General features: G+C 44.6%; 1 protein-coding gene across 1 annotated transcript; it reads right to left on the bottom strand.

The window, feature by feature from the left end:
• Positions 1 to 279: 279 nt before the first annotated feature.
• SETD7 (SET domain containing 7, histone lysine methyltransferase) lies at positions 280 to 23490 on the bottom strand. Its single transcript, XM_086746768.1, has 8 exons — positions 23390 to 23490; positions 17766 to 17895; positions 12631 to 12832; positions 10716 to 10905; positions 8970 to 9051; positions 7720 to 7837; positions 7267 to 7424; positions 280 to 6563 (listed from the first exon to the last, which is right to left on the bottom strand). The coding sequence occupies exons 1-8, from the start codon at positions 23427 to 23429 to the stop codon at positions 6383 to 6385; spliced, it is 1101 nt and encodes a 366-aa protein (XP_086602894.1). The 5' UTR covers positions 23430 to 23490; the 3' UTR covers positions 280 to 6382.
• Positions 23491 to 27825: the final 4335 nt, after the last annotated feature.

Here is a 27825-nt window from a genome sequence, read left to right on the forward strand (position 1 = left end):
GCACAACTAAAGCCTATGTTATGTGTGTTGAGAAGAGAGGAGTGAATAACAAAAGCAGCAGTGAATAACAAAACCATGGCAGTGGTGTCAGGAGCGTTCTGCTGCTCGTTCACTATTAATATAATGTAGTCTGAAAGTGTGCAAACTGTCCGCCAAATCCTGCTCCCAGGCATCAGCAATAACCCTGGCTGCGAAGCAACCACACAGTATACAAGCAAGGGCGAGAGACCAGAGGATGCCCAAAACACATGACACACAAATAACAAGGAGAGACGACAGTTCTGTTGAATATTTTAATATCTGCATTGCCTTCGTAGCGCAATTAAAGCAATCTTTAAAATTCACTTATTACAAATGTTTGTCAAGTCTATTTTTCCCCAGAAACATTTTTCTTACTTCCTTGCACATACACCCAAGCACACTATAAAAACCTCATTCATAACGTCAAAGGAAGGGCAATCATCATTCATGTAAACATCTTTCTTAGAGTTATCCATTTTTAAAAGTCATGAATAAACCTACAGATGTTCAGTAAGGCTCATAGTTCGAGTACAAATGTCATAAAACACCTATCAAGTACTGTATACAAGTTAAATACTCCGGGGTTAACTGTTTAACACACGTATAAGCTTACCCCAAGGATTATTCTTTAGCACTTAGTTCTTCAGAACAGAGACACCCAGTAATTATGGGCTAAAGAGTATTAAAATAGCAGAAGGCCCAGCAGAAACTGTTAAGTAATACACAATTTTAGTCTGGATCTGAGCTCAAGAGTTAAATTCAGTACAGTAGGAAAGGTTTTCTAGGAGGAAATCTGCAGAAAGGAGGGATGGGTCCGTTTGTACAGTATCACGGAGGGACAAGCTGAGAGGTATGTCCTGAAGGTGTGACTGGCCTTGCTATTGCAATTACTTATGACAGCCGTGTGTGATGCTGCATAAATACTTTCCCAAATAGCAGAAACGACCATTTGTAACTGTAAAGATAACTTGTTGCATCTCCCCTTAAAAAAAAAAAAAAAAAAAAAAAATTGATGTACTTACTGGTAATCAATTACACTTGCATGTTACAAAAAGACATCCTTTTAAATTTGGTTTAGATCTTACTGGAACTTTTTTTTTTTAAATATTCATTCTACCATGAAAATATTTCATACAAACATCATTTTACATACAAATATGTTAAAACTTGTGAAGAGGGTCTTCCCACACTCATGATTTTATGGCTTGAACATTTAATTGCTTAGAATTTTTGTATATATATTTCTCCTGGAAAAAAAAAAAAAAAAAAAGTAGTAGTTACAGTCAAACTGGTAGAGAAAGAGGGCAGGAGCTTCAATTGCCTGAAGACAGAAGAGCGCCAAGAGGAGGGTCCATTCAACAGATAGTGACCTTAGTGTTCAAAACCTTTGATCTGGGGCAAGTAAACATGCACTCAATCTTGCACCTTTTTTTTAAAAAAAAATAATAAAATCCCTTATAAGACCGCTTAGAAATGCTTTGTCCAAAAATACAGTTCTCGTGTTTCCAGTACACAAAGCAAAAGGAACAAGCTCTCCCCAGGGCTGCAGGTGAGCACGAAGCCCACCTACACCCACTGGTAAAGCTGCTCCCACGCCTGCGTTCCTCGCCCAAATGCTCTCAGCATACGACAGCGCGGTGTACGTGAGGAAGAGGCGTCTAATGCAGCACCCCAGCATATAAGGAGACACTTCAGCAACATTATTTTGAAAGCAATTTTTTTTTTTTTTTTTAAGTGCTTGGAGGTTAATTCCTCAGGCACCCACAGCTCCAGCAATTCTGCTGTGCCAGAGGAAAACAAAGCAGCAGATAACCGGCTCTGTACAACTCGTTACCTCATCGCAACGGCAGCATTTTCAAAAAGAGTATCAAATTGAGTGAAAGGATAGAAATCCTAGAGGTCTCTGGAACAGAAGCGATACTGCACAGTTCCTGGCATAACCAAAGTGGTGAGCACCGGTTTCGGCTGAAGGACAAGGGCACCCACAAACAGCGATGGGGAAAACTCATCCGCAGTTGGGACTCCCCCCAGGGCTTGCGGCCAAAACTGACAATTTCCACCACTTCTCAGTTTCTCATACCAGACGGGATACATTGGCTACTCTGCTCCTCCAGCGCCTGGCAGAGGGCGAGAAATCCCCGATGGCGCTCTCCCTTCCACGCCAGCGACGTACTACAATAGCCTTGGGAAAGAAACCACAGCCGCTGCCAACTGTGTGCGACACTGAAAGCTCCGCATCCGAAAAGGCTGCGCTAAGGCGACCTAGTCACTCCTGAAACACGCAGCTCCTCGCAAGGCCGAGCAACCGGCCTCCCTAAGGTCTCGAAACCTGCACCAGTCGCCCAGGAGCTGCACCTGGGGAAAAGCACGGGCCATCCTGGTGGGTATTGGTGCAACTGTGGAAAAAGTCACAAAGCCATCACAGCTCGCACTCTGATTGCTGAAGAGCCACATCCATGCATTTCCTTTGACTTTTTCAACAGTTAAGATTTATTTTTATTTATATAGGTTGAGGTTTTTTAAATTGCTACCAAAAAAAAGAAAGGCATAAAAGCCTTTTCAGATTTGTGGAGGAAAATCAGGTATTTTAGCAGATCCCCAAAAAGTAAAATTATAGCATGAGACTCAACTTGAGACACTCCCCCCTAGGCCTAAGCCCTTCTCCCTCTTATCCAGAGGGGTGACCCAGCAGCAGGTAGCTCTCAGATGTAACTTCTCATGCTCTCTTGTCTCCAAGATGAACCCCTTCTCCAGAAAACTAAGCTTCTGTATTCTTGGTGACAAAACATAGTGCTGCCGTGGCAGGAAGATCCATTTCAGATTTATTTATTTATTTATTTATTTTAAAGAGACAATCAGCAGCTTCTAATACAGGCTGCTAGAGGCTCCTTCTCGTAAAGGAGCTCAGGTAACAACCCTCCCATCACAGAGGAGCCACCTGCAGCACTGCAGACCAAAGGCAGATGTTGGGAATTGATCCGTACCTGAAAAAAGCAGCAATTCCAGGTTCTTTTATGCCATTCTTTAATCACAACAGGTATGCCGACAGCCAGCTGCTCACCGAGGCTCAGCTGACGGGCATCAGCTCTTCTTCCAGTTTCTGTGCTGACAGGACAGGTCTTTGGCCAGACTCTGAGAAGTGGAGCTTCTTTACTTATTGCATATTCACAAATAGTCAGCTGCATTCAACAGACTCAGACAGATTGCTCTGCAAAATGACTGCTTCCTCTGCTCCAAACTAAAACCATGTTTTGGTGTGAGTCCTGTGTTACTACTGATAAATCGTTTTGCTAAGCTGTTCTCGCTATCCAGTGAGCCCCAGAAGCTGAGCTGCAATACGTTGACCAAGTTAAGGCATTATTTGGAGTTCTGTAACTAACCTGTGTTTGAACCTGTGGTTGCCAACGCACACCTCTCAAAAACCTCTGAAGGACACACTGAGCCCTTTTGCTACCCAGTAGTAAAAACCATCCCAACCATCTCCACTCTGACAGACCACAAAGAAAAAGAAAACAAAGAAGAATTAAAAGGCTTGGTCCTGAATCAAGCCAAAGCAGCTTTATAATCACAACTTTTATAGAAGGTTGGTCACCAAAGAAGAGACCTACAGGAGGACCAATAGATTTTAACAAAGCAGAGAGAAAAAGGACAGCAGAGCTAACAGAGACGATAGCCACAGCTGTGGCACACTACTAGGCTACAAGCATACACAAGAGCAAGAGAATCTGCTTGACTGTCACCAAATTAATGGCTTTTGAGAAAACACAGAGCATACCTCAATGTCTTTTTCTTCTAGGATTTCCCTACTTTAGGATGCAACCTTCAAACCTGACGCGCAAAGAGCACCTATCTTCTTGTATTTATCTCAAAAAATCAGCCAATATGAAGACTGACAAATCTATTAAAACATAAGCAGCTCCACACGAAAAGGAGATAGCAGAGGAATCAGAGACTGATCAAGAATGAAGCCAAAGGAGCTCTAGAGATCAGAACACTTTAAGCACGATTCTCTAGTGGGCCAGCAGTGCAAAGCAGGTTATCAAGACTGTGGAAGGAGTTACCATCCATTCACAGCAGAGTTCAGTCACGTATCTTCCTTCTCCTCTTCCTTGCACTTAAACACAAGCCTCAACTTTGCAAACTTCATGGTCCTGGCAGAATAATCCACAAGATGCACACAACAGCTTCCTACCAGAGAGGCACGCTTTCCTGCAAATGGCTGGAACAGCAACGTTCTAAAATAATGACCTGTAGGCAGGTAGGGAAAGATCAAGATGTGTATTTCTTTTTGAGGTTCACTTGCTGAAGCCATGCTGCCAGTCGGTGTTTGACAACTCTCCCTCACCTGTGAGGCTCAGTTCAGTCTCTGCACGCTCAGCTGAGTCCCTGAGCTGTCACCTCTGCCAGCCACCTGCGTTGGACGAGAAGCGGAGCTGTGGCCTGAGTCCTCAGCGCGAGGAGATGGGTAGTGTCAAAGCTCACATTCAGATCACTGCTGGAAGAGTGTCAAAAAGCCCTGAGCCTACTTGTCCCCCCTCAGAATATGCACAGAGTAGCTTTTGTGCAGGCTTAAATGGTGAGGTGCTGGAAAAGGTTTGTGATCAGTCACAGGAACTAAACGGAGCCTCAAGGCAGAGAGGTTCTTATTAATAATTGCTAACTTTGCAGAGGTACCAAAGCAAGGATTCTCCGACTGCACTAAACAGCAACCTCATCCTTCCACTTGCAGGTACCAACTCAACGCACTCTCCGTGTCTAGCTCCCCAGCCAGCCAGACACCTCCAACCGTTCAAGCAACCAACCAAAACGTGTTGTGATAGAAAGGTAGGTCTGATCTCCCATTTATGTTACATATATACAAACTTTTTAAAACTACAAACATTTAAAGAAAGCATTGCAAATGCATTTGAGTTTTTCCTAAGCTGCTAAACCTGAAAGAGAGCATCAGAGTCCCAGAAGGGCTCCGGTATCCAGACCAACATGATACATTATTTCTCTCTTATACAGCATTAGGCAAGACCAGTACAGTATCTGAAAAAAATGCACAACAATTTCCTTGTCCCTGAAAAACCCCAGAACACAGCCCTGCAGATGAATATTCACAAGCCCCCACTGTTGGCTGCAACAAAGCTATGGATTGACTGCTGTTTCTAAATATGAACAGTGAGTGATGTTTTTACATTCATTGTTTGTCTTTCAAAAACAATCTTTTCATATCTTTTTTTTTTCTTTTTTAAAATCTTATTTTGGTATCTCACACTATATTAATTTACTGTGTCTTAAACCAGTACTACTAAAAGTCGGCTACAAGGCTATATTCTCTGTCAACTGAACACATACAAAAGATACAGCTCTCCTTAACCAAGTACTACAGCCTGCCCTCAGATACATACACCTCCTTTACGAGAATTCCTGCGAGATGCACGCATCTTCATCGCTAGAATTTCTGTCTTGAGAACTGGTCGCTGTAACAGGTGAAAGACAGAAACCAACTCATGGACACTAATGCAAGTAATGTGCTAGCCTGCCAGAACACCTGCTTCTGAAAGTCCTTCAAAAAGCGTATCCGTTTTCTCCTTTCAGAAAATCTTCATGCAAAGAACAGCTTCATTTGCGTGTCATAATCATAAATTAAATAAAATAAGCCAGCCGGAAAGGCTAGATAAATATTAGGTTTGGACATGTTGCTATACTATTTAAAGAGCCACAGAGACCAACACACAGCACTCTCACATACACACACAAGCCTTTCCACTAGTTAGAAAGGATTTTCTCCTGCAAAAGAGGATTTGTAGAAAGAACAACGTTCAGACAAGAGGAAAGGGGAGTTAAAACCCAGCCTCCTATATGCTAATAAATAAACTGCTCTATTGCAAGATTCAGATCAAAGGTTTAAAAAGGCAAAATTATGCTACTATTAGAGAATATCAAAATATTACTGTTATCAGCACAAGTGGCATATATGCAAAATGCAGTTGCACAATAATGCCTAGGCAGATCGAGCGCAACACTAAGTCTGCCGACTAAAAGTGAACGATATACCCAGTTTAGTTTTCTGTCTAGTCTTTTGGCATCTTTGCATATGGTGCAAAAGCAGAAGCTACCAAAGAATATCACGTCTCGTATAGAATATTAAATAATTTCTCCAGATAAGACTGGTGCAACACTAGCTAATTTTAAATCTGCTATGAGTAACACAGTCAAACCTAGTTAGTATGCAAGAAACTTATCTCTTAACACAGAATGCAAAGTTATGATGCAACAGCATGAACAATCCCTGGCTGTCCAGTTTTCAGTATAAAGGTAGTGCATAGATCCAAGTTTCTATTTCAGTTTGCTGAACGGAGAAGGAGCTCCCATTTCACTTTTGCTGGGCAGCCTGGAAAGCTTTCAGTTCCAGCTGGTACCACTCTGGTGCTTCCGGCCCGTTTTGCCCAACGGGGTTGTGATCGTATCCGTAAGCCACCGTCAATTCTTCATCCTTCTCCACAGCCCTGATGGTACGGATACACTTGATAGGCCCAAAACGAGGATGAACAAACCTAGACAAGAATAAAACACCTTTGCTAGGCTTAGCTGTCAATTCACAGACTCTGTTAGTCCCTTTTATACCTTCAGAAGTCACTCACACTTCAGAGTGACATCACATAATCATGCATACATCACATAACATACTTCTGCACATCTTCTCCCCGGGTCCCCCAGTACAAGGAACTGGCTTATTTAATGAAGGAAAACTATTTTCTACGTATGTATCTCTACAGGTTTGTTCATTTATACATTGGTATGAAAATACTTACATCCCTGAGCATATGTACACATCAAAAGGTTCCTAGTGCTCTGCATCAACTGCAGAGCAGCAAGATGCTTATTTTTGGGGTTTCAGAAATGACAGCACATTTGACGGTGCTGGTCAGGCACCTGTCGTTCAGCAAATAGGGTTCAGTCCTAACCAAGCTAGGATTTACAGAGCTGTGCTTATGCATTTTGGAGTCAAGAGGCAGCTCCTAAAGTTCACGACAAAATCAACACAGTTGCAAGGTACTCCATGGTCTAAGCCCCAGAGACATCAAGCACTCGCGATGCCAGCCAGTTTCCAGCTCAGCCCAAGCGAGCAGGAACTCCTTCAGTGCCTGGACCAGTTTACCCCCAGCCCCCACAACTTCTCATTCAGCTGCCCAGAAATACCCTGTGAGCCTGGACTGCTGGGCTGCAGCTTCCTGTCCGAAGCACAGGACTACTTACGGGTCGTAGATGCAGTTAGGAGTGAAAGAATGGTTGGCCTTATGCCCCAGTGAGGCACAGTACTTGGCGGCATGGTTGTAGGGCTCTGGCACGTCTATGACTGTTTCGTCATCCAGGGATATTGTATTTCCGTTGAGGGTCCAGTCTCTGCTGTCTACCTAGTTTGCGAGGCAAAAATCCAGTGTGTGCATGGAAGGGTCAGCTTAGTCAGCAGTTTGAAAGCAAACATTCAAAACATGCAGCTAAAGCTATTTCTGCATCTAAGCAATTTAAAAAACACCAAACAAACCAGCCACCACTTTTTAAATACATACACAGGTGAACATGCACTTTCTTTCAATTAAACTCAATCATATTCAATCTTAAGGGAGTAAAGGGGGTGGGTGTAAAATCCTATTATAAGATTTCAGAAGGAGCGATGAAAATTCAGACTGACTTTTTTCTCTCCTTTACCTCCTGGTGTGTAATTCGCACTCCGTTGTAGAAGGACATAACCGTACTGGCTTCTGCTGCTATTTTGGAAAATAATCCTTCTCCAGCGCTGGAAATGAGAGAGACATCAACATACACCCTGCAGGGGGAAAAGGGTGCGGAATTAGTGACTGGCTACAGTTTTCATTTTCAAGAATTCTCATCAGAACACTACTAGCATAAAAACTAATACTTCAATATAATAATAAAACTAATAATAATAATTCAAAACCTCAAACTCCTTCTCCTTCCTCTCTTCCATACATTCTCTCTATTTTGGCAAAGTGGAGATTTGGTGGGAAGCAGGGGCTGACTTTATAAAAAAAAAAAAAAAAAAACTTCAAACTAATGAAGTGCTGATCTATTGTTACTCCTCAATGATGGCTTCAGCTCAGGAACACCCTTAGTAACATACCACAACCCCAGAGATCCCCACTAAGCTGAGGTTACTGGTGAGCACATGCACAGATGAGCTAGCGTTTTCAAGTTTTCAAGGGCTCTAGATTTTGAAGCCCTTCATGCAAATTAATGCCAGCATTTCTCTAATCACTTATTTAGATATTTCAGAGTAACAGAAAAGGACTACAATCAAGGTATTTATAGAGCAAGGTCTCTCAAAAGTCTAGGTAAAAACTGTGACAGTGGATAGCCATGGAAGAGGTATTACTGACTGACTACAATGAGACAATTGCTGAGGAACACGTTTGGACATTACAGGGTTGTCACAAACAGTATCTCACTTTCCTCCAGCTTGATGATTTACTCTGGCCACTTTGTGACATCTGTAGGGAGGGGAGAAAACTTTGTGCAAGGCGTGCCATCCAGTAAGACACGCCGAATGCAGCACACTGCAACCTGAAGCTAGTTCCACACCTGGAAAATAGGGAACAGCGTACTTTTTTGCTCAGATTGTTGTAGATGTGGGCTGTTAGTGGAGTCCAGGACTTCACTGAAGATGGCTTTGAAACGATAAGAAATTATCCTAGTTTAATCTCTTTAAAAGTATTGCTGCGTTCTATCCACTAGAATGAAACTTTATTGTGCAAATCAGAAAGAAATCCAATCAAATTGAACGCTGACTGATGTGCAGTAACAGGTTCCATTTCACAAACGCTTACATGCTTTTCTTTTTAATTTTAAATGAGAAAAAGTTTGCAAAATTAGACCCTAAATACGTATCGGCAAAGAAATATGGATAGTATTGAAAGGGGAGAGAAGAAAAAAAAGCCTACCTCTCTGACTCGTAAGGATCAGGAAGAAGTGCATTTGTAGAAATGCAGGATGAAGTAGATTTGTCAAAACTGTATACTGGGCCTAAAAAAAACAGAAATCAACAAAGGAAATAAACTAATTGGCAGTACTGAAAGCATGCAACCCTTAACTTAATCAAGACATTCAAAAATTAAATTTTAATGACCGCAAGAAATAAATGTTATGCTTCCAAAAACAGGTATTAAACAGAACTGCACCTTTAAAAGGTCTTCAGTCATCAGATACTGTTTCTTGGTTATTTTTTCCCCTCAACATACTACAGTAGCTGTATTATCACAAAAAGGTGATATATATACATTCTTCAAACTACCAACTTTTAAAGGACGACTGGACAGTCCTTCAAAAGTGACCCTCCCAGAGTCTCTAATGAAAATTGTAAAGCAAAATTTGAAAGGGTATATTCAATAACACATTAATTGTAAACAATCTTGGACTACTTCAAACATGAAACGTTTTCTAGTCCAAATCCTGAAGAGACTTCAGCCAGAAGATAATGTTCAGTAATCACAGAGTACACTTGCTAGAGTCCTTTATTTCCTGTTATTAATAAGCAACTGTTAAGTGGTACAGCTCTAATTATATCCTTACAACCCTCTCCAACCAACTATCGGAGGACTATCCGGGAGACAGGTCAAGATGCAGGTGGAAATAAGATGGGGAAAAAAACAACCCCAAACCACAATATTAAGAAGTCTGATAAAAGGCCATTGTCCCTGGTGGCCAAGATCTGGTTCTGGCTGAAGGCAGCTTCCTCTGGAGTGTAATTCAATCCTCCTTACAAAGCACAACTGTACCCTCTCAGAAGATATGTTTTAAGTTACATTTTGACTTGCTACCGCAACTGAGAGATTTAAAAAATAAAAAGTCCCATGCATTTGCTGCTTCTTATTTTGTATCGAGCGAGACAATCTTTGCTGGCAAAACAGTGAATGTTTTAGCATAGTCCCTGTTTATTACTCATGGGCCTGCTTGCAGCTTAATCCACTCACCTTCAAAACATCACATACACCTCAAAGCAACAAAACCTCTCCAGAACTACAGGCCCAAGCCACCACGGCCCTGGAGAAGGAGCACTGGCTACGTGGGTCAAAGGCACCAGCCTGACCCTAACCATTTCATAGCCAGTTTCTGTCAGCAGGACTGAACAGTCTGAAAGGTCCTGGTGAACCAGACTGCTACACAACAACTGAATCTACTTCACTAATTCCAGTCTCTGTGCCCTTTCAGCCCCATAATGCAGATGCCAGAATATTCACAGTGCTAACATTCACTTGCACAAACCCAGCTGACAGAGCTACAACCAAACCATGGCCTCCCTCTCCACTTCCAGTTATTTTACTAACAAAACAAAGCCTGTAACTGGGCCAGCATTAACACGGTTTAGCAGGTTTTCATGCTGGCACAGACGGCAATGGTGTGTGTGAGAGGAGCAGGACTGTGCCCATGAGCACGCAGGAGAAGGGTTATGAAACACAGTTCAGCAGCACCACCACACGGGTCACTTCCCGCTTGTTCCCAGGGCAAAGGAATTGCTCCACGTGCCTTTCTGTCCAACTTTATAATTCAGAAAAAGAACTTCTCACTAATAGACTTATTATCTCATGGCAGCCAGCCTTTAGAATCTCTGGGGAACATTATAGAAACCAAGCTGTTTGCATCGAAAAGCCGGTAGCGAGAACACAAGTTTCTGTGTCAGCTGAACTTACTGCCTGGTACTACTTCAAACTGAGGTTTCCCATCCTCGACAGATGTCAGAGTGGCCAGTTTTGCTTCTATCATTTCTCCATCTATGAACCTTCCAGAATATGCAGTCTTTCCATCAGGGTACACATAGGCTATTTTCTCTCCAGTCATCTCTCCTTCTTCATTCACTTCTCCCACAAGGCTGCCTCCATCCTGAAAGCAGGGGCAAGAAAGAACAGGTGGCCAGCTTAGTTATACTTTACTATCTTCATTAAGTGAAAAAGATTTTTCCCAACTTTTTAAAGCACCAATCTAAGCTACAGTAAGTTCAGATGTGAGATCATGAAAATGAGTGAGAAACAGACAAATGAAGAAGCTGGGTGAAGTCATTCCAGTCAGGATAAAACGGATACAATAAATTAAAGGGGTTTTCTGTGTTGTTTGAAATAGGCAAAACCCAAGGTCTTTCCTTCCATATGACACAAATACTGAGCTTCAATTCACAATTTTTTTTTTTATGTGAACAGTCTGTGAACCAAGGCCCAAAGCCATATACAAGGTTTGTTAGAGTTTTTCTTAGTATGATACTGTGCTGGAGAAAAGAAAATTTAAAATGCTGCGTTGCTCACTGCTAATTCATGGTATATCAAAAGACTTGAGTCTATTAAAAAAAAAAAGAAAAGAAGAAGATTTGCTGTCAACTGGAGAGTTTCTCTGTCACCAGCACCATATGATGTCAGGTGGTACTTGATGAAAGCCATCATCAGCAACAATTTTCCTCTGTAAGCGTCACACATTTTAGCCCTGGGCTTTGCCATCTGTGATTTGCCTGCAACTCTGGTTAGGTCTATTTACAGAATTGCAGAATGAGATGCACAGATCAGCACAGGTCTAACAACTTCAGGTGTTGATTTCAAAAAGGACACGGAAACATCTTCAAATAATGCCCTGGAGCAAAACCAGGAGGTCTGGTGTGGAAACAGACTGGTTTAGCTCAAGATCGCTGTGCACAGACTCTGTTTCCGAGTGGCACCGTTTTGTTCAACTCCAAGGATGAAAGAGCTTCAAAGATACCATAGTGAGGAACAGCAAACCTTAAGTTTGGGTAAAACTTTGTGCACATAGCATCATGCACAGAACCATGCATAAACAATTGCTTCCATGGCAAAGGTTTTTTTTGAAACACCTTGTATCCTTTAGTCTGGCAAGATGATAATGATAAACAACTTCTAAATATCCACATTTCCAGAAGGTACAGCAACACTTTGTCAGCTGGAAGATGAAACAGGAGACATATGATCTGAAGGGTCAGCTGTGCATTTTATACAACAGTACTGAAAAACTGCTGCTTGACTTTGACAGCGTACACCAAGCATTTGTTAATTCTAACACATGCTTAATGGCAATAGCAAAAAAAACCAGTAAATAAAATGAACAGACAATGGTGAGCATTTGAAACAAATCTTAAACTAAAGTATGTGCAACATGTAGCACAGAAATAGAACGGGTTTTGACCAGCAGCTTAATAACATGCAGATGATTCCCCAACCTCAGCACAAGGTAAAGATTCAAAGGTTCGAGTCTGGAGTGTTGTGTAAGGCTGAATAGAAATTTAAAAAAAAAAAAAAAAAAAAAAAAGTGTATTTATGTGTCTCTCCCAGGGAGAGACACATAAATGCACTTCAAATGGGTCGAGTCCCCTGGAAGATTAAAATAGCGGAGGTATCTTGTAGCCTTGCTGAATCCTGTCTACTGGGCAAACATTCAACACCATATGTTGGATTACCCAAAGTCAGAATGCACAAAACTTCCACCCAAGTTTTTGTGTGTTGACTTTTGGATAGCTGGGTCATGGTGGATATTTGTTTCAGCTGGGAAGAAAAGAAAGATACATAATGGTACTATTCTGCAATAAAGCAAGCAGGTGGTCAGGCTTACCGGGTAATAAATCCAGCAAACTCCATGTCGAATGTTGTCTTTATACTGCCCTTTGAATATCAGCCGCCCGTCACTGTCATACTCCTGGGCTGGGCCATTTAGCTCTCCATCCACGTATGTGCCATGAAGGACCACTCCGTCCTCGTAAGTGTAGATTCCCTGGCCTTGCAGGGCATCATCAACATAGTACCCTTCCAAGGTGCTGTAAAGAGAGAAAGAAAACAACAGTGGAAGACTATTCACCTCTCTAAAAGGTGAGCCCAACCCCCCGGCACGAGGCACAGCACAACCCTGCTCATCATTCTACTTATTATTGGTCCAGAAAGGCTGTGGGGAAATGTTCAAGAAAGTCAGGTCCTAGGAGCAGGCAGCTGTTGACACCTGGTTTGCAATTGTTGGGTACCCTACAACTCTCCCAGAAACGCACATCACCGCAATCACGTTTTTTTTCTTAATTCTCTCGGTGGCCTCTCTCTAAGAGCCTAGGCTGTCGTGGGGCAGAGCTATGCACAGGCAGACTGAAAAGTGTGCTGAAAGGCTTGGCGGCAGCTGCTGGGGCTCCCTCGCTGGGACACCACTTCCAGCTTCTCTCCTCCATCCCCCACCAGGCATCACCATCCCCCATGTCTGAAACTCTGATGCGTCTGCTAGTTTCAACCAAATCTGAAAGGGGGAGAGGGGATAGGAAGTAGGAAGGTAAACCTGACTTCTCTGGAAAAGCCAAGATAAAAACCAGAAACTTTTCTCTACAGACCTCCAAAGGCAGAGAACAACTTACGCTGTCCTTTCACCAGGGCGCACTGCACGGGCACAGCACTATTCATCTAAATTGCATTGCTGGGTTTTTTTTTTTTTATAGGCTGGGGTAGCAAACTACAACAGTGAACGGACACTCACAGTCAAAGAAGTTATTGCTCAGGTAGGATTTTCTACCTCCTACATTTGTATCTTTACTGACATCTCTCTGGTGAGATGAAACTGAACTGCCATACAGATGGACCGCAACAGGGCACAAACTGCAACCTGCTACCAACTCAGTGTTAGCTCCCTAGCGATACACTTAGCAGCAATCTGTACTGGATTTGCTAAAAGCACTGTCATTTTTCATGTATTTCTATTAAAATGGAACACAGCCTGTCAAACAGAACTATGGCTGCACTTGGGTTTGAACAAATAAACATTGCACTTCAGTTTTGTCTTGTAAACCCTTTAGAAGGGGCACAATAATATCTTGCAATCTGCTTTGCTTTTTGTCTTAAAAAATGCTGTGGAGAGAAACTACAAAGACCGAAAGCGTACCTGTAAAAGAGGACCTACTCAGTTATTCTTTCTCAGGTTAGAATTAGCATTAAAAAAAATAGAAACTGTTTAGCTTTTACCCCAGCGTATGTAGCTAACAGCCAGCTGCAGTACGCATACTTTCACTGCATAATTCTTTTTCTGATGCAGACTTCCGAGGTACAAGCCCAAACAGTGTCTGGGAGCACATGACTCTACATGTTCTACAAAACACATTTTCAAGAGCTGTGGAAGGAATATTTTTCTCAGAATTAACTTTCTGGTTTCTAAAGCTCCACTCTCTGTTTTTACATAACTTTGGCAAGTTGGCTGAGGTTTCCATGGGAAAATACACTACAGTAGAAGAAGGTACATTATCCATGACAGACAGTGTGTTTAGAAACAAGACTTCAGCTTTGGTTTTTCACAGCTCTCTTCACAGCAAGGCTGTTTTAAACAGCTCCTTTCCTCACGTTGTGGATTGTCCCACAGCAATGCTCTCACAGCCTCAGTGCAAACCAGATGCAGAGCAGGAAGGGGCTGGAAAGCTGTTTTCAGTCGGATGAATTTCTTGATCCAGGTTGCTACAGAGCTACAGAACAGAGAGCTACAGCACCACAGCTCAGGGAAGGAGCAGAGCAGATGAGGGAAGCACCAGAAATCTGTGACTATAGATGACACCACTTTCTCCTCTAGCTTATCACAGATCACCAGATTTGAATTTCATTGTAGCTGGCACCACACAGAGAGTCTACATGTAGGACTACTTGTTAAAAGAGGCAGCCACCCCCAGCTTATGTAATGAAACAGACCAAAAAACCTTGTTACCTTTAATGGTATTAGCTGAAGTTAACAAGTTGATAAATTACAACAGTGCTTCAGCACTGGAAAAAACATTTTTTCCTTCTACCGTAACTCAAGTTTATAGGTGTTCTTTCTTTGTATTAAGCTCCAAAAATGTCCAAAAGATCCACCTCTTTCTACTCTCAATTCATCTAAGGAAATCAACAGAAAGATACCTAAAGAAAGAATTCCATGTATTTAAACCTTGCCTAAAAAGTCAGGGTCTCTAAAACTACACTTCTCACAGTTTTTGGAGTTCTATTTTTTCCCCCCTTCTCTCTCACTTTTTTATTTTTTAAGATCTCATAGTATGGTGTCTGCAGCCAGACACAATACTTGCAACCAAGACCTGATCAGCACAAAGAGGAACAAACAGCTCCTGTGTTTTGCATAAACAAAGTCTTGTTAACACAAACCCTGAGTTAGCCCATACTTCTTCTGTTTGCTTCTCAGATTATCATATTGGGGATAATGTGAAGTTAGATCTGTCAGGTGTACTGTCTCCCCATTACGTACCAGGCCTAGAGGAGATTCTCTCTACCTAGAGAATAAACCAGCGATAAGAGCTGGGGGGGGAGGGGGCAATGCTTCCTGCAACGTGCTTGCAGCTATTAAGTTATATTGACGGACCCTGATCCATTAATCCCCCACTCCCTGAACTTACCTCTATTACAGAAAGATAGAAAACTTTCTCTTAAAAATCATACCGTTCTGTACCGTGTCCTGGGAAATGTCGGTTTACAAGAGTTTCTAGTTAAGGGAGAGCAGCCAGCACAGCTCAGTGCCAAACACGGCGCTCATGCTCACGGTTACTGCACAAAGTGTTTTATAAAGGGCACTCCAGCAAACCTTAGGACCAACGAAAGCTCAAGTACAAGATCCAAAACAGGGAGTGTGCCAGAGGTGAAACTTCTCTCTCTGAAAGAATATGTTGGGTTTGGTTGCATTTTTGAAGGGGGAGGAAAAAACAATGGGTATTTAATTCCAGGTTTCCATTCCCTTAAACAATCAACAGGAAGGGGGCAGCTATTCCAATAAAGGAAAAAGTTTTCACTGAGGCAAACAAGGCAGCCAGGCAGCCAAGCCTATTTCCCAACACTCAAAAAATGAGAATGCTTACATTGCTGCCAGTCCAGCATCTAACAGGAGTCAACTCTTCCCAAACAACAGACCTACAGCAGCGCAGTTGCCAGCCTTTACCAGCAGCCTGTGAGGGAAACAGATCCAGGAATGCTGAAACCAGCTAACTGACTGCGCTGAAGCACACAACGCTGTAAGGGGAGAGGCATTTTGGAAACAGCACGTCCTGTTTTATACTAGGTCATTCTTCCTGCAACACGTCCTGCCACCTGAACCCTTCACTTCAGCGAGCAACTTACTCTGGCTAGCAGGGGTGCAGGAGTTAGCTAAGTAAATTGCAGCATCTTTAGTAACTAGTCACTGCTTGGTTAAGGCTGCTTTAGCTAAATTAAAATAAGCTTACGGAAGTTTATAAAAATATCCCATTTTCCAAAATCACATTACAGACTATTTTTGTGTATTTTCATTCTGCTAGTTCCTCAAGTCACACAGTAGCCAACTGTTCCATTTTCTTAAGAGTTATGAAAATTAAAAAAAAAAAAAAAAAAAAAAAAAAGAGAAAAAAAAGAAGAGTTGGCAACACCAAAGCAGTACAGAAAAGACTCAGCAGCAACCTGAGTTTTCCCACAGAGCACTGTCTGTACCCTGGATTACTTGGAGGAGCAGCCCTATCAACAAAATAGTGGGTCACTTTCTCTGACTGTACAATCAGCAACGGCCCTGCTGAGATCATCAGCAAGCACAGAAGCATTATGTACATGCGTCCACAGAGACGCTATCTGCCAACTTTTTTTTTTTTTTAAGAAAAAAGCTATTTTAGAGAGGTCAGCTGCTGGGCAGTACTGATTTTCACTTACAGAAGATTTAATAAGCCCATTACCAACAACAGTGGGGATTTTTCTTCATTCAAGCTTGGAGGCCTGATCAGTTTCTGCATAACTGAATAAATATATTATCTTTCTCATGAAAAAAAAACACAATCCCCAGTATGAAGCAATTGCAAAGGCAAGTACAGACAGGGAGCTGACTCACTGAGGCAGCACAATACCTCCGCTCCTGCTCAGAAGTTCTCTGAGCGGGAGGAGAGTAGACCCGGCACGACTGTCAGTTTAACAGCTACTATTCATAGTGCTACCAACAGCTGCAAAACCATGAAGAATCCTGTCATTTTATACATCTGCTGCTCCTTTGGAGGAAGTTCTGAGCAACTGCAGAGAGAAATGCTGCAGTTGGGGGAAGACGTACAAAGTCTTCATAATGAAGACCTGAGAAGAAAACACATGCATAGGCACAGACTGGCCCAACTTCACTGTCGCAGCTCCCAGTGAAGAGAGGGGAAACTACAGGGGCTTTTGTGAAAACAAATCAGGCCATAGGCGACTTGCAGAGGATTAGGCAGATCTGAGAACAAACGCGTACTTAACTCAGCCCTTTAACCACTAACCCATTTCCAAGACCAAGCAGAGGGTAAGCCTCTCTGCCAAGGTCCTATGTCTGGGCGTGAGGTCTGGCACAGGGAGCTCCCAGTCCAGCTGCCCTCTCTGTACAGAGCTATAAGGCAAAGAAAGAATTCCACCTGCAGTTAAATGGACCCAAACTTTGCAGTCCAAGTCCTTGTCAGCATGGTTTCCAATAGCTCTGACCACCTCCCAGTTCTTAGGGTTTCTAATTAGTTCACAACTTTACAGTGCTAAAAGAGCTCACACCGCTGCGTTCTCCCAGCAGGAAACAACTCCAGGCAATCACGTTACATACAAAGCCCCCAAGCCCACAAAGGTATGGCTACAGCAGCAGTAGAGAAAACTTTCCAGCTACAGTTTTTAATGAGAAAGCTTATCCGGAAACTCAGCAGCATATGATCAATGTAGATTAGTTTTGTATTGCTGCAAGCAGGAGCCAGAATATAGAGGAAAAACTGAAGAGTCAGTGTCTACCTTCCATCAAAAAAGAAGAATTTGCCACGGCCATTCTTTTCTCCATGCACAAAGTTTCCCTCAAATCTGTCTGTCGATGAATAGGTGACTGTACAGAATCCATGTGGCAACCCATCATCATCTAGATGCCCTGAAATAAAATCCAGACAAAGAGCAAAAGAACGCATTAAACATCATATAGAATTGTAAACCGAATTGTTCCGATTATGTAGACTCTTGAAATGCAGTAGCTCCCTAGTACAAAACAGCAATCTGCATCAAAACATTTCTGCTAGGAACTGTGATCAGAGATTCAGTACAACTGAAGCCTGTACTTGTGTAATGCACTTAGCTGAAAATAAAAAATAAAAAGGGTCAGGATAAAAGAAAAGGGATGGGAGACAGGAAAGGGAAGTGAAGAATAAGCAAAAAGACATGTTTCTAACATAAAAAGGTTTATACGACTCTAACTTGTGTTAATATAAGTCTTCAAAAATATAATAATTATTTATCTAAAATATGTATTTCCTGGTGAGAAGAGAACAGATTTAGATTTCAGTCCACCGAGTAAGAAAAGGTTTGGTTTTTAATGTTGATAAATACACGTCTTACAACAACGTGGGTGGGTGTGCCACCTTGTAGCTATATCCACAGGAACTTAAAGAAATAAAAGCATGTAAGATCTCTAATATTATGCCCTTGTGTCAGTCAATTTGCTATTCTATATTTTAAATGCTGCTCTCCAGGGCCTTTCTGATGTGTGCACATTACATCCCCCTATCCCGTCCCCTTTCCTAGCCGTATCAGTTTTCCCCACTACAGCTGTTGCACAAGGGGAAAGCGGAGGGGCAACACACCTGCACGGGTCTGTATTTTACAGAATACAACTGGCCAACTCTGATTAAGTCAAAGCATAATAAGGCTCCTATTGCATCTCTGTCTGCCTCTTCAAAGCCAAAAGAAAACGGCAGAATAGCGTTTTAAACGATTGTTAACGTCTAGTTTACCTGTGTGAACTCGTGTCCTTAGCACTGTGCTAGCAGAACATTGCTCCGACTGCAGAATGCAGATGCTCAAGCTCAGCAGGGCTGCCTTCCGCACAGCGATACACCAGGCACGGGTGTAACAAGCTCCCCTCGTGACATTTTATCAGGTATAAATTTTGCATGAAAACTGACAACTACATAAAAGCTAGCGAAGATTTACGGTCTTCCACATTTCTAAACAAAAACTGGCCTCTGATCCCCCAAATCTCTTGGTGAGGCATACAAAGCCTACTAGAGATGAGAGACAGCTCACGCATCCACTTCTGCAGGCTTTGGGTCAAGCTCTTCCCTGACCAAATTTGCCCTGAACTGAAAAGGTTCAACACCCCTATGGAAAGGCAAAAACAAACTCCAGTGTGAGGGGGAGCGATTCCAGCCCAGGCTGATGCATGCAAGAAGAGGCACTTCAGTATTGCCAAACCTCGAGTCCTACGCCCAGAGAGAAAACAAGCTGTGCAGACAGCAGTGGGCAAAGCCAACCAACCACGCATGTGACTTCAGAAGTCCATCTATTCGTGCTCTGATGGCAACAGGTCCACAGGGTTCTGCAGGGACAAGGGTACCCAGAGGGCACACGCATGCCCACGTGTTCTTCTCCCAGCTACTGCTTCCTTGGGATGCTTCACAGCCCCGCGGGGACATCACAGACAGTGTACGGTAAGGATGCGGGGCAGCATCTGGGTAAGAAGTCCTCTCCTATGAGGCGCATGACCTGCCCTAGTGTTTTAATACCAGAATGATTGACAGAAAAATGCCATACAACACAGGATATTTTGTCAGGATATATTTCCAAACTTTTCTCTAGCTCAAAGTAAAATTTCATTAAAAAACAAAGCAAAACAAAAAGAGAGAGACACAGAGGAAAAAAAAAAAAAAAAGCACTAAGTGAATGCTCTGAAAGCAAGCATGTAAGGCTGTGCAGGTTTATTAGCCATCTCCTACCCGTGTTACACTGAGTATGGAAATGCTCCTAGAAAGGTGTCCAGGAGAAAATAATGGTGAGATATCTGCACACATCCAAGATTCCCTCCTTCACCCCTCCCCTGTACGTTCCCCAAATTTTCTCTCGTAGCTCCCTAGCACCCTCTGCAAAGTAGTGCAAGTCATTAACTTGGCACAAAATTTGTTGTTTTGTTGCTGGTTTGGGAGGCTGACCCTGCACCCCACTGCCACAGCAGAGCTGGGCAGCTGGGAGCCCATCTGCCCCGCTCGGGGTAGCAACCCACCTCGCTTTCCAGTTCAGCCACCTCACGAAACACCACTGCCCTCTTACATTAAGTTCCCAGTCCAAGCTAGACTGAAAACAGTTAAAAGTTTAAAAAGTTAATAAAACCAATCAGACACTGCCTACTGTCCAAGCTGAGAGAAGTGACAGACTAAAAAGAGAGCAAGAGCAGGAGGGGAGGGAAAGCTACGTCACCAAAGGCTCGTAATAACGTTGAAGAGGAACCCTTTAAAACAGAAGGGGCAGCGTGCTGCTCTCTCCAAACAGAAGAAAGGCTTTTTTCCCCCTCGCGTTCAGTGGGGACACTCCTTTTTGTAGCAGGGAAAAGTTTTAGCAGTTATATCAATTTAACTAAAAGGTCAGTGAAATTCCTGATGTGAACATCTCTTTTGGAACAAAACCAACTATGTCAACATTTATGGTTTTAATTAAGGCCTCAGTTTTATCAATATGGGAAGGGTATATCGGTGTGAGTTAATAAACCCTAAACGATACAGTACCAGTTTTCCCCTCATTATAGCAGTAACACTTTTGTAAAACGCTTGTATTTAAAAAAAAAAAAATACTGACAGTATCAGTGCATTACACTATTTAAAAAAAAAAAAAACCACAAAAAACTTGCTACTTTGTTCTCTGTCACTATTCAGTTTTGTCAAGATTTTGCTGGAACGCAAAGCCCAACACAAAAGCTGCCATGCTTGTACACAGCACGCACGTCAGGACTTTTGCAGGGCAGGACACAGGCTATCCCAGAGATTTAAATGGTCAGCTTTGATCTCATGGCCTCTATACAGAGTCTTAATCTCAGCCATAGTACAAAGAATCCAATTCTTCTAACAGGCTAGAGATTTTCCCCTACTGAAATAAAAAAATAATATCCCTCACCCTAACAAAACAAGAGACATTCAGTCTCTCTTAGTCAATAGGGGGAAAAAAGCAATTTCAAGTTTAATTACATAGATGCAATTTTTCCTGTACGGCTGAGGCCTTAGGCTCTAATTCTGTTTCAGTTTAAGTCAATGGAATAAATTCTGATTATTTCAGTGGGAGCAAAGCAGAGTGTTCCACTTCCCTTTCTTGCCTCCCTCCTCCATTTCTGAAAACAAACTCAAAGTGTCTAAACATATTCTTAAATTAAATAAAAAAATATCACTTTTGGTACTTCTTTAATGGTCTCTCAAGATTTCCTCTCAGGCTCAGACCATGAACTTTTCAAGAAAAGGAATTACACTAACAGGAGCTACACTACAGTTCACTATGCAGCATGATGGGGCAACTTATAAAAACACTGATGTATACAAACCGAAGATAAAAGCCCTTTACTGTCAGTATTACTATCACTTAACAGAAGACACACAGTGTGCATCATCAAGAAATTATTCTGGCCACAAAAATGCCAGGTGGATGTTTTAGGAATGACAACAATAACCCAACATCCCTTCCCCCTACACACAAAAAAAAAAGAAGAAAAAAAAAAAAAAAGTCCTGATTTATCTCATGTTTCTGACTTCCTTGGGTCAGTGCAAAAACACCCGGCCAGCCTACTGTCCCCCAAACAGCGCCCCGCTTCTGCGCCACTCAGACAGAAAAACACTGCTGAACAAGACACTCTTTAAAAACTCGTTTCCTTAGCGCTAGCACCATGCATTTGAAGCACCTCAGTCCCCTCACAACCATGTTTTACACAACAAAGCTTCTCTTGGGCTCTGTCACCACACACCTAGACAATAAATCCAGACCCTAGCAGCAGCTGCTTAGCTCGCATTTGTTGTTAGGCTAAGCCGCCGCGCCCGATGCCGTCTTCGGAGAAATGTGCTTTGAGGCCTAATCCTCCTGCCACGAGATACAAACAGCCCACTGCCAAACGATGAGAATTACCGGCATCTTGTCACAGGCAGCTCCCTACTCTGTGTGCTTAATCCCAACAGCTGAAAATCCAGGATCACTCCTTCTGGCAGGACTGTGCCCTGCGAGGAACCTTTGTGGAAGCATGCATTTTCACACAGAGCTGGCGTGCTTTCTGCAAAAGCTGCGTGGGGCAAAGCCGGACCGCGCTCCTAGATGCCTCCTCACCGGATGACGGCGTGCTGCTGAGCTGCATCGCTGCCTGTCAAGGTTTCCATTAGCAATACCTTACGGAGGCGGCTGCGTCTGGTTTAAAACTCTTGCAGGGTTAGCTCTCCACTCAGAAAGGGCCAGCACAACCCGGGGGATACACTGCCTATGAAACGGGCCTTCCCGCTCCAACGCTGGCAACTCGGCTCCAGCTCTGCTGCCCATGCGTATAAAATCACAGAATAGTTTGGGTTGGAAGGGACCTTTAAAGGTCACCTAGTCCAGCCCCCTGCAAGGAGCAGAGACATCCCCAACCAGATCAGGTTGCTCAGAGGCTCATCCAACCTGGCCTTGAACGTTTCCAGGAATGGAGCATCCACCACCTCTCTGGGCGACCTGTGCCAGTGTTCTACCACCCTCAGTTTAAAAAATGTTTTCCTTTTATCAAGTCTGAATCTACACCCCTCTGTTTAAAAACCATTACCCCCTGTCCTATTGCAAGAGGTCCTACTGAAGAGTTTCTCCCTGTCTTTCCTGTAGGCCCCCTTTAAGTATTTGGGGGCAGCTATCAGGTCTCCCCGGAGCCTCCTTTTCTCCAGGCTGAACAGCCCCAACTCTCTCAGCCTGTCCTCACAGGAGAGGTGCTGCAGCCCTCCGATCATCTTCGTGGCCTCCTCTGGACTTGCTCCAGCTGGTCCAACATGACCACAGCCACCTCCTCCAGCTGCCATTCCCTTTTCTTTCCTTTTTCATCTTCCCAGAGTGGCAGCCCCTCGCCCCCAGGACATTTCCCAGGAACAGGTACACCGGAGCCCCCGGAGGACGCCCTCCTCCCTCGCCAGCCCGCGGCTCTCCGGGGCCCGCAGGGGCCGGCAGCGGGCGGGGAGGGGAAGGGGCAGCACGGCCCCGGTACCGTCCGGCGGCAGAGGCGGCGGCCCCAAACACAGGGCCGGCCACCGCCCGCACAGCGGCAACGGCAAAACACGATCGTTATTTTTTTTATTTTTTTCAGACGAAGAGCAGAATAAACGTCACCACCGCTGAGGGGCCGGAGCCTCACACCCGGAGAGCGTCCGGCTGCCGAGCCGCTGCCCCCCGCTCCGGTACCACCCCGCCCCCCGCCGCCACCGGTCACACACCGCCACGTGCGCGGCGGCCCGGCCGTTGCATAAGCCCGCTGATGTCATGCGCTGCCGCCGGCACCGGGAGCCCCTCTCCGGCCTCCGGTCCGCGACCCCCTTCCCGTCCCACTCCATCCCGGTACCGCGGGGCTGCCTCTCCCGCCGCTCGGCGCCTCTACCCGCTACGGGGGCAGGTACCTTCCACGGTCTCCTCCAGCGTCTCCTCGTCGCTGTCCATGGCGGCGGCGGCACCGGCGGCGGGCGGGGCGCAGCCGCGGGAACCCGGGCGGGCGCGCGCGCGCACCGCCCCGCCTCTCCCTGCCTCCGCCCCGAGGGAGGGGCTCGTCCTGTAGCCACGCCCCCACCGGGCCGGGAAGGAGCGTGGCGGGGGCGTGGCCGAGGCGCGCGGCGGCCAGAGGATGGGAAGGGGATGAGGAGGAGGGGCCGCGCCCCCGCACCAAAATGGCGGCTGGGGCGAGGGGGAGCGGTGAGGGCAGGGAGTGCGAGCGGGTGTCCGCCGGTCAGAGTCACCGCGGGGAGCGCGGATCCCCCCGGCACACGCGTGAGAGACCCACACTGACGGGTGCTGAGGCGAATGCGCGAGAAACGCCTTAATCGCTGCTGAAAAAAGTCCCTAAAATAGCTCAGGAATTAGGAAATCCCCAGCCCGTCCAGCACTGGGCTCCCGGGGCACTCGCACAGGGCTGGCACAGCACCCTCGGGCTGCTGCTCCACACTGGCTTTTCTGCAGGTCACCAGGTGACAACCCCAAGCGGTGAGCTCCTGCCCAGGGGACATGAGGACCGTGTGCCTTGGTGTACTGCGAGGACCACTGCTTAACCATACACAGGAATCACCTTAAAGGAAAGTCAGAGTGTTTCTAGGCCTTCCAGACAGCTGTCTTTTGGGAGCGCAGGAGGTGTCTCCTTCATCCCACTGGAGATGACCCAGACAGTCGGGGGCTGGAGCGTGTGCTCTGTGAGGCAAAGCTGAGGGGACAGGGCTTGTTCATCCAGGAGAGGAGATGGCTTCGGGGGCACCCAGCAGCAGCCCACCGGCACTTACAGCAGCACTACTTAGAAAACAGGCTCTTCGCAGTGGTGGGAGGACAAGAGGGAACAGGCATTACTGAAAACAAGAGAGGTTCGGATGTGACATGAGGAGAAATCTGCACTCTGTGAGGACAACCAAGCAATGCAGAGGTTGTGCATCCTTGGGAGCATTTAAAGACCGACCAGATAAAGCCCCGAGCAGCCTGATCTGAGAGCTGACCCTGCCCTGAGCAGCAGGAGTTGGAGTAGAGACCTCCAGGAGTCCCTTCCCACCTGAAGGACTCCGTGAGTCTGTACTGAGTCAGCCACGTGCTGCTGAAGTCAGGGGCAACATCGCACCAGGAAAACAGGACAGCTACTGCTTAGCAAAACCGAATCATTAGGTATGTCTGCAGAAAGAGAGTTTGGAAATCTTTAAACAGGAGAATAATGAGGTCAGTATTTGACCTAATTGACATGAGAACTTATGAAATATTAGTCTCAAGAGCTTTGGAGAGGATTTGAGACATACAGAAAGGCTTGCTTCTGTACAACAGGTAGTTAATTTTAAAGGACAATCAGTTTTGCTGGTTAATTGACACTCAGTGTTGAGTTATAAAAGGTGATGTGCTTAAGCTGTTAACATATCTGGCAAGCAGAAAGGGGATGAGGCTATGGGCTGGGAGCTGGGACACAAACACACACTCCCCCCCCCCCCCCCTTTTCACAAAGAGATAGCAAGTGTTCAGGAAGTACAATAGAAAGCAAGGAAATGAGCAGTGCTGTGACTTAAACACACAAATAGGAAAGTGCAAATCAACAGGACCCTTAAACATGGTAGTGTGGTGTGTGTGCACCTGCAGAAGCTCATCAAGATGTGGATTAGCAGCATTTGCGCTAAAAGCGCACCTTCTTCCTCTATGTTTTGCCCAAAATCACACAGTAAAAATGCTGAAGTTACACGTTCTCTGAATATAAGAAATACTCCTCCAACTGCAGTGTGCCCTGCCCTGTGTACAAGCTCTTCTCCTGCCTTTAACTGCAAAACCACAGACTTTTTCCATTGAGCCCATGCTTTCCTGTGTGATTACAGTGCTGCCTTTTCCCCTGTTCATTCCACATACAGCCTCAGGCCTTGCTTATTCTAGTTACTATCCTCCACTACATGCAAGTGTAACACTTTGGAGAGCTTCTGCTCTTCTCCTTCCGTCGTACCTAGCTTCCTCACACATTAATTAGCTTATTTTTGCAGCACAGTGATGGCACCAGGCACATTATTATTTCTACAGTAGGAGAACTAAGAGACTTGGGCTAAAACTATTAGAGTGTCTGGTAAATATCAAGTACTGGATTGTTGTCAGTTCTTAGCATTGCACAGCATTTCACATGTTCAAAGCATCATTTCCATTAACTTCAAATACAGCTGTAAGCACAGCATAGCAACACTAAATGAAGAGGATGGTAAACACACTGTTCTGGCATTTCATGGTGGATATTAAGAAGTGGGGAAAAAAATTAACATCAAACTAGAAAAAACTCAACTCGCACCCGGTGCCCACAGCCAGGTTGCTGGGTAAGAGCTCAGCCATCTGCTGAGCTATTCCCAAGTGTCCCTTGCAGAGCCGAAAACAAGCAGCAGTCAGCTGCGAACAGTTTGGTTCAGCCAGTGTGCCCACCACAGGAGCAATCCCAAGCAAATGCTTGGCAGACCGCAGTGTTTATGGGTCTCATCAGTTTAGATTTCTTCACTTGCTTTGGCAGACTGCAGAGGCACCTCTAGGCTGGTGTTCAGCTTTCTTAACTGTCTAAACAAGCAAACATGTTGGGACTCACACTATGTCTTCACATCATTAAGCACTGTTCAAGTTTGTTCCAGCTGCTAGGAACTGCTTGCCTCTTTTATTTTCTTCTAAGCAGGGACCTGATGCTGCCTTGCTTTCCTTGAATGTTAACTCTGCATCCGACAAGTCTAATCTTATTATTGCTTATGCAATCCCTTGCCTTACCTATTATTTAATGCCAGCCTCTGGGAGTTAAAAAAAAGCCCAAATCTCCCTGCACTGTGTGACTGTGGTAAGGATCCTTTGAAAACAAGCATGTGATCATATAATGAAAGACAGCAGCAAAACACACAGAATAATGTGGTGAGATTAGATGCGCAATTGCTGTTCCTTTGTTCCTTTACTTCCTTTGCCTTTCAGTTTGGAAGAGCAGCAACATTTTTTTTGACATAAGTTCATAGACTCCTACTTAAAACAATAGCAACAAAAAATATCACAGTGACTCTTAGCTATGCCCCTAAGGTCACAGAATTAACGTAGGAGCTGGTAGCATCAGGACGTTGTCACCTGTTTCTATAACAAAGCAGCAATATGATTCCTTAATCCAATTTACATTCTGTCAATTACACTGTCATTTGATGTGTACTGCTGGAGTTGGTTATCACGGCTCCTTTGTCAGACGAGACAGAGCAGCTGTGGTTGATATTTCCGGCCAGGGCTGTAACAGCTTGGGTATCTGCTGTGGGGCTCCAGCATTATGAATCTGCTGAAGTTCCAATATCAGCACATGGAGAGACAGCCATTTGTGTCCAGTTCTTGTGGGAGGCTCCCAAACTCGAGGCTGCTGTGGATGGTCAGGCCCTTGGGGCTGTCTGCTGTGAACACCTTGGGACAATGGGTTCTACTGGATGGCCGCACAGAAGTTTTCTCCAGTCTGTCTGCAGTGGGAGGGTCAGAGCCACCCCAACTAAGGCCACAAAAACTGGGCTTTTAAAATCCCAAAGCCCGGATAGGGTGAGGGAAATATCTTATCAAATCCAGGGAGACCCAGGCCTCCAACTAAGACGAAAGTACACCTAATTTTTTTTTGTCTAGTCCAAGGCAGACCTTGCTGATGTAGGAAAGCCTGAATGGTTCAAACTGCAAGCTGTGGACTCTGCCCACAGGACACTGACTGAGAAGCTGGGCAGCAAAAAAACGTGTACAGCCTGGTGTTGTGTCCAGCCTCATCACCAAGTCCACTTGCAGGTGGATTTCTTTCAATTTATACTCCCAAGGCTCCCCTTTTGCATTCAAGGTGAGGGGGAAGAATCACTGAGCCTAAGGAAAAGTAGAAGATGAGCTCTGCAGCCTAGCAATATTGAGATGCACTCAGATGTGGAAGAGACAAGTTTGTGTTCAAGTTGTTTATCCTGAAATGAATATTGAATATCCTTGGGAATGTTCCACTTGATAGGAGAGACTGACAAAGCGTCATTCTGAATGCGCAATTTTCAAGACACTTCTTTACAGCTAGGTCAATGGAGGCTGGGCTGTTTATTCCTGAAGCCTGAGGCTCGCTGGGGATAATTTACAGCTCTTGCCTCCCCCCTGCCTTACTGGCTACTTCAGGTAGTTTGCCAGGTTCAGTGAATGCCATTTGCAGCCTGAATTGTATGAGCAGCCTGAGCTCCCTCACTTGAAGGATTTATGTGGGTGATTGCCTGTCAATAGGCTGTATTGCTTCCCATGGATGGAGAAATCCAGAGAATGGATGCTATGGGAAGAAAAAGATATACATTCTCAAATTCTTTCATCATGATATCATAGCATGCACAAGCTA

The sequence above is a fragment of the Chlamydotis macqueenii genome, chromosome 4 (genome assembly GCF_036417535.1).
Source record: "Chlamydotis macqueenii isolate bChlMac1 chromosome 4, bChlMac1.mat, whole genome shotgun sequence".
Lineage (NCBI taxonomy): Eukaryota > Metazoa > Chordata > Aves > Otidiformes > Otididae > Chlamydotis > Chlamydotis macqueenii.

Coding starts and splice junctions, on each gene's coding strand:
- SETD7 (XM_086746768.1), bottom strand. CDS start 23,429: ATGGACAGCGACGAGGAGACGCTGGAGGAGACCGTGGAAG. Junction 17,896..23,389: donor GCTGGAGGAGACCGTGGAAG/GTACCTGCCCCC, acceptor ATTTTATTTCAG/GGCATCTAGATGATGATGGG. Junction 9,052..10,715: donor GTTTGAAGTAGTACCAGGCA/GTAAGTTCAGCT, acceptor TGTTTTTTTTAG/GCCCAGTATACAGTTTTGAC.